Below are 7687 nucleotides of genomic sequence, written 5' to 3' on the forward strand. Positions count from 1 at the left end.
TTTTACACTGCTCTGGTGTGGAGGACCTTCTGTTGTACACTCTCCTGGTGTGGAGGACCTTCTGTTTTACACTGTCCTGGGGTGGAAGACCTTCTGTTTTACACTGTCCTGGTGTGGGGGACCTTCTGTTGTACACTGTCCTGATGTGGAGGACCTTCTGTTTTACACTGCCCTGGTGTGGGGACCTTCTGTTGTACACTGCCCTGGTGTGGAGGACCTTCTATTTTACACTGTCCTGGTGTGGAGGACCTTCTGTTTTACACTGTCCTGGTGTGGAGGACCACCTGTTGTACACTGTCCTGGTGTGGAGGACCTTCTGTTGTACACTGCCCTGGTGTGGAGGACCACCTGTTTTACACTGTCCTGGTGTGGAGGACCTTCTGTTTTACACTGTCCTGGTGTGGAGGACCTTCTGTTTTACACTGTCCTGGTGTGGAGGACCTTCTGTTTTACACTGTCCTGGTGTGGAGGACCTTCTGTTTTACACTGCCCTAGTGTGGAGGACCTTCTGTTTTACACTGCTCTGGTGTGGAGGACCTTCTGTTGTACACTGCCCTGGTGTGGAGGACCTTCTGTTTTACACTGTCCTGGTGTGGAGGACCTTCTGTTGTACACTCTCCTGGTGTGGAGGACCTTCTGTTTTACACTGTCCTGGGGTGGAAGACCTTCTGTTTTACACTGTCCTGGTGTGGGGGACCTTCTGTTGTACACTGTCCTGATGTGGAGGACCTTCTGTTTTACACTGCCCTGGTGTGGGGACCTTCTGTTGTACACTGCCCTGGTGTGGAGGACCTTCTGTTTTACACTGTCCTGGTGTGGAGGACCTTCTGTTTTACACTGTCCTGGTGTGGAGGACCACCTGTTGTACACTGTCCTGGTGTGGAGGACCTTCTGTTGTACACTGCCCTGGTGTGGAGGACCTTCTGTTTTACACTGTCCTGGTGTGGAGGACCACCTGTTGTACACTGTCCTGGTGTGGAGGACCTTCTGTTGTACACTGCCCTGGTGTGGAGGACCACCTGTTTTACACTGTCCTGGTGTGGAGGACCTTCTGTTTTACACTGTCCTGGTGTGGAGGACCTTCTGTTTTACACTGCCCTGGTGTGGAGGACCTTCTATTTTACACTGCCCTGGTGTGGAGGACCTTCTGTTTTACACTGCCCTGGTGTGGAGGACCTTCTGTTGTACACTGTCCTGGTGTGGAGGACCTTCTGTTTTACACTGTCCTGGTGTGGAGGACCTTCTGTTTTACACTGTCCTGGTGTGGAGGACCTTCTGTTTTACACTGTCCTGGTGTGGAGGACCTTCTGTTGTACACTGCCCTGGTGTGGAGGACCTTCTGTTTTACACTGCCCTGGTGTGGAGGACCACCTGTTTTACACTGTCCTGGTGTGGAGGACCTTCTGTTTTACACTGTCCTGGTGTGGAGGACCTTCTGTTTTACACTGTCCTGGTGTGGAGGATCTTCTGTTTTACACTGTCCTGGTGTGGAGGACCTTCTGTTTTACACTGTCCTGGTGTGGAGGACCTTATATTTTACACTGTCCTGGTGTGGAGGACCTTCTGTTGTACACTGCCCTGGTGTGGAGGACCTTCTGTTTTACACTGCCCTAGTGTGGAGGACCTTCTGTTTTACACTGCTCTGGTGTGGAGGACCTTCTGTTGTACACTGCCCTGGTGTGGAGGACCTTCTGTTGTACACTGTCCTGGTGTGGAGGACCTTCTGTTGTACACTCTCCTGGTGTGGAGGACCTTCTGTTTTACACTGTCCTGGGGTGGAAGACCTTCTGTTTTACACTGTCCTGGTGTGGGGGACCTTCTGTTGTACACTGTCCTGATGTGGAGGACCTTCTGTTTTACACTGCCCTGGTGTGGGGACCTTCTGTTGTACACTGCCCTGGTGTGGAGGACCTTCTGTTTTACACTGTCCTGGTGTGGAGGACCTTCTGTTTTACACTGTCCTGGTGTGGAGGACCACCTGTTGTACACTGTCCTGGTGTGGAGGACCTTCTGTTGTACACTGCCCTGGTGTGGAGGACCACCTGTTTTACACTGTCCTGGTGTGGAGGACCTTCTGTTTTACACTGTCCTGGTGTGGAGGACCTTCTGTTTTACACTGTCCTGGTGTGGAGGACCTTCTGTTTTACACTGTCCTGGTGTGGAGGACCTTCTGTTTTACACTGTCCTGGTGTGGAGGACCTTATATTTTACACTGTCCTGGTGTGGGGGACCTTCTGTTGTACACTGTCCTGATGTGGAGGACCTTCTGTTTTACACTGCCCTGGTGTGGGGACCTTCTGTTGTACACTGCCCTGGTGTGGAGGACCTTCTGTTTTACACTGTCCTGGTGTGGAGGACCTTCTGTTTTACACTGCCCTGGTGTGGAGGACCTTCTGTTGTACACTGTCCTGGTGTGGAGGACCTTCTGTTTTACACTGTCCTCGTGTGGAGGACCTTCTGTTTTACACTGTCCTGGTGTGGGGGACCTTCTGTTGTACACTGCCCTGGTGTGGAGGACCTTCTGTTGTACACTGTCCTGGTGTGGAGGACCTTCTGTTGTACACTGCCCTGGTGTGGAGGACCTTCTGTTGTACACTGCCCTGGTGTGGAGGACCTTCTGTTTTACACTGTCCTGGTGTGGAGGACCTTCTGTTGTACACTGTCCTCGTCTGGAGGACCTTCTGTTGTACACTGTCCTGGTGTGGAGGACCTTCTGTTTTACACTGCCCTGGTGTGGAGGACCTTCTGTTGTACACTGCCCTGGTGTGGAGGACCTTCAGTTGTACACTGTCCTGGTGTGGAGGACCTTCTGTTGTACACTGCCCTGGTGTGGAGGACCACCTGTTTTACACTACCCTTGTGTAGTGCACAGTGACAGAGAGATAGTTGTCCTGACAGAGGCTGGTCTAGCCGTCTGATGTGATGGCCAGCTTTCGCACATCCTTCTGCTCAGTGATCACATTGGCCTTTTCTACACCATACCAGGTCAGAATTAATGTTTCACTGAGGTATCTCCTGGAGGGAGGGGTATATTTGGGGTTGAGTGCCTTGCTCATCTCCCTACAGTAAAACAAAAAGAGCGTTTTCATGTGTTGAATTATCATTATAGAAATATTGTGTTGTGTATGGTGGAGTGATGGGACTACCGTACAACCCTTTTATACTACTATATCCTAAACATTAATACAACTCAATATAGACTGACAGACTGTTCCCTAAAGCCCTTGGACTCCACTGTTGCAAAGGGGTGTAGGCCTTTCACTATGAACTTGGTTAAGGCTAGGTGGCACTCATTCACCCTCTCCTCAGTCATCCTCCCACTAGCTGCCAGCGTGAAGGGGCTTTGGGCTTGTCTTTGCCTTGGACCAGCAGTATTAGAGGGAGGAGTGGGTTGGTTCATTTAAATGGGTTATTGAATTTATGAACAATCAGCTGGCTAATGATCATGAACCCATGTTCGCATAATTTAGTTAATTCCGTGTGTGGGCTCCAGGCTGCTAGCATACATACCTAACGTAGATCGGACAACGAGAGATTAACTACGAGCTAGGCAGTCGAAAACTGCATTTCTCTGCCTGTACATGATGCACTTTCGATAGATGTTTGGACAGATTGCTCGTGTTTCCGCCCTTACAAGCAAAAGTCTTGTTGCACTTGTGGCAACGATCACTGTCAGCATTGACTCTGGTGAAGTGTAACCAAACTTTTGAACGTTTAGTCCTCTCAGCCATGGTCACTAATTAAGAGCAGGGTGCTGTGTGTGCTGTAGCGCCAGAGACATCTCTTCTGGATTGGGAATAGCCTAAATGCATCATAGACAAATGTTTTCATTTTATTGCAAATTGGAAACAGTTGGTGAGATCAAATGTGCAAGATAACTTTTATGTAGCAATAATAAATAGGAAATGTATTTTCTTACTTTCTCCAGTACCAAAAGCAGAACCGTTTCATATCGAGTTTTGGTATCCATCCCTAATCTCAACCATGTTCATTGTTCATCTATCTCATCTTTATCTTGTTTATTTTTAATGTGTAGTGTAGGAGTGCACTTGTCAGCATATTCATGCTGGGAACTCTCCATAGTAATCACATGATGATTATACTTTTCTTTCAGACCAGAGCTATCTCGCTCAGCTCCATATCAGTTCATGAGTCAATAAGTAACTTAGCTAACTTATTTTAGGAACTAATCTGCAATCTTGGCATAATGTTCTTGGTGCTACTTAAGTTTAATATGGACAATACTTATCCCAAACTAGGTCACATAACCCTATGGGGTGGTTTCCCGGAAACAGGTTAAGCCTAGTCCTGGATTTAAATCCACTTTCATTGGAGATTCTCCATTGAGTTTACTTAGTTGGCAGATGTTTTCTCAGTTCTGCTTTCAGCTCAACACTATTCAGGGCTTGACATTTAACTTTTTTTAGCCACTGCCCCTTTAAGGCTCTCCTGGAGGAAGGTTGGCCACTCTTAGTAGCCTGTAAAACATTGCAATATTAGAATTACAACAAAGAGAGGGGGGAGGGAGGGAGGGAGGGAGGGAGGGAGGGGGGAGGGAGGGGGGAGAGAGAGGGAGGGAGGGAGGGAGGGAGGGAGGGAGGGAGGGAGGGGGAGAGAGGGAGAGAGGGAGAGAGGGAGAGAGGGAGAGGGAGAGAGAGTAGACAACAAAGTGTACATGGCATCCTCAAAGATCAAATCTAATTTGATTTGTCACATACACATGGTTAGCAGATTAATGTGAGTGTAGCGAAATGCTTGTGCCGACAATGCAGTAATGACCAACAAGTAATCTAGCTAACAATTCCAAAACTACTACCTTATAGACACAAGTGTAAGGGGATAAAGAATATGTACATAAAGATATATTAATGAGTGATGGTACAGAGCGGCATAGGTAAGATGCAGTAGATGGTATCGAGTACAGTATATACATATGAGATGAGTATGTTACCAAAGTGGCATAGTTAAAGTGGCTAGTGATACATGTATTACATAAGGATGCAGTAGATGATATAGAGTACAGTATATACGTATACATATGAGATGAATAATGTAGGGTATGTAAACATTATATTAGGTAGCATTGTTTAAAGTGTGATATATTTTACATCAATTCCCATCAATTCCCATGATTAAAGTGGCAGGAGTTGAGTCAGTGTGTTGACAGCAGCCACTCAATGTTAGTGGTGGCTGTTTAACAGTCTGATGGCCTTGAGATAGAAGCTGTTTTCGGTCTCGCGGTCCCAGCTTTGATGCACCTGTACTGACCTCGCCTTCTGGATGATAGCGGGGTGAACAGGCAGTGGCTCGGGTGGTTGTTGTCCTTGATGATCTTTATGGCCTTCCTGTAACATCGGGTGGTGTAGGTGTCCTGGAGGGCAGGTAGTTTGCCCCCGGTGATGCATTGTGCAGACCTCACTACCCTCTGGAGAGCCTTACGGTTGTGGGGGGAGCAGTTGCCGTACCAGGCTGTGATACAGCCCGACAGGATGCTCTCGATTGTGCATCTGTAGAAGTTTGTGAGTGCTTTTGGTGACAAGCCGAATTTCTTCAGCCTCCTGAGGTTGAAGAGGCGCTGCTCAATCCAACTGAGCATCTGTGGAATGAGATGAAACAAGCTATTCAGAGTAGAGATCCACTACCAGCCAACTTGACACAACTGTGGGAAGCATTGGAGTCAACATGGAGGGGGGGGGAGAGGTGTATGCATTCACTGTACTGTAAGACACTTTGGAGAAAAAAGTGTCTACTCATAATATGATGCATGTTTTGTGTGATTTCAATAGGGGCGTACATAATTGATTGCCATTAGTGGTTTTGTTGTTTAGAGCTTTGACCTTTCTGATGGCAGTCCCTTGTCGTGGAAATTCTACACTCAAAGTCAATCTTAAATAAATCATTGTTTATTATCAGTGCGCTGGAGAGGTTCCAACCAACTCAATGCACCAAGTACACATGTCGATCAGGAGCTCCACCCAGGGCAGTCCCGTTAGTTCTCTTATATACATTGCATGATTTATCTTATTGATCATTGATGTTTTGCTTCATTCATGTGACCGACCAATACTGGGTCATGCATGTGACAGACCAATACCTCACGAGGCTTCTTCTCTCTAAGCTGAGACCTTAAAACTGAGATATCTTTCTCAAAACAAGGTTCTGGGCATACTGCTAAATTGCAGATACTGTTTGTGAGGATTCGTTCAATCAGTCACTTGCATGAACACAAATTGGTTATTAGAAAAGCACAAACTTAATCATTTCCATCCCACATCCGGGCTGTTCTTGTGAGTTTGTGTGTGTTTGTGCGCCCGCACAATAAATTGACTTAATACATTGAATAAATTGACTTAATCTAGCAAAATGCCATTATTCATTTGTACTTATTTTTCTCCTCTCTCTTCACAGCTTACCTCTATAATACAATGGTTTGGTGTATCCTCTCACATCATGTGGACTTTGACTGGAGCCTGGACACACAATGGAACACACATCTACTTGCCTTGTTCACAAATGGCACCCTATGGCTCTGGTCAAAAGTAGTACACTCTATAGGGAATAGGGTGCCATTTGAGACACACCCAAAGACTTCAAAACGCCTTACCAATCTTTTTTGGGAAGAGGGTAAAGGTTAATGTTGCATTTACAGTCCCTTCGGAAAGTACTCAGACCCTTGACTTTTTCCACATTTACGTTACAGCCTTATTCTAAAATGGATTAAATAAATAAAAAACCTCAGCAATTTACACACAATTTACACCCCAGAATGATGAAGCAAAAACAGGTTTTTATACATTTTTGAAAATGTATTAAAGATAAAAAACAGCAACCTTAATTACATAAATATTTAGACCCTTTGCAATGAGATTTGAAATTGAGCTCAGGTGCATCCTGTTTCCATTAATCATCCTTGATGTTTCTACAACTTGATTGGAATCCACCTGTGGTAAATTCAATTGATTGGACATGATTTGGTAAGGCACACACCTGTCTATATAAGGTCCCACAGTTGACAGTGCATGTCCGAGTAAAATTCAAGCTGCGAGGTCGAAGGAATTGTCTGTAGATCTCTGAGACAGGATTGAGTCGAGGCATAGATCTGGGGAAGGGTACGAAAACATTTCTGCGGCATTGAAGGTCCCCAAGAACACAGTGGCCTCCCTTCTTAAATGGAAGAAGTTTGAAACCAGCAAGACTCTTCCTAGACCTAGCAGCCCAGCCAAACTGAACAATCGGGGGAGAAGGGCCTTGGTCAGGTAGGTGACCAAGAAACCGATGGTCACTCTGACAGAGCTCCAGAGTTCCTCTGTGGAGATGGGAGACATTTCCAGAAGGACAACCATCTCTGCAGCCCTCCACCAATTAGTCCTTCATGGTAGAGTGGCCAGATGGAAGCCACCCCTTAGTAAAAAGCTCATGATAGCCTGCTAGGAGTTTGCCAAAAAGCACATAAAGCATTCTCAGACCATGAGAAACAAGATTTTCTTGTCTGATGAAACCAAGATTGAACTTTTTGATCTGAATGCCAAGCGTCATGTCTGGAGGAAACCTGGCACCATCCCTACGGTGAAGCATTGTGGTGGCAGCATCATGCTGCGGGGATGTTTTTCAGCGACAGGGAATTAGAGACTAGTCAGGATCGTGGAAAAGATTAACAGATCAAAGTACAGAGATCCTTGATGAAAAC

The 7687-nt window shown here is 46.4% G+C and overlaps 1 protein-coding gene across 2 annotated transcripts in view; it reads left to right on the plus strand.

Annotated features, from left to right (window-relative positions):
• The window catches only part of LOC109866154 (rho-associated protein kinase 2-like), a 74206-nt gene extending 67268 nt beyond the window's left edge, over window positions 1-6938 (plus strand). For both annotated transcript variants that reach the window (XM_020454717.2, XM_031800832.1), the window contains one exon: window positions 6409-6938. In XM_020454717.2, the coding sequence (XP_020310306.2) occupies window positions 6409-6421 (13 nt within the window). In that variant the 3' untranslated portion in view covers window positions 6422-6938. The remainder of the gene's footprint in view (window positions 1-6408) is intronic.
• Window positions 6939-7687: the final 749 nt, after the last annotated feature.

Source organism: Oncorhynchus kisutch, linkage group LG21 (assembly GCF_002021735.2).
Source record: "Oncorhynchus kisutch isolate 150728-3 linkage group LG21, Okis_V2, whole genome shotgun sequence".
Lineage (NCBI taxonomy): Eukaryota > Metazoa > Chordata > Actinopteri > Salmoniformes > Salmonidae > Oncorhynchus > Oncorhynchus kisutch.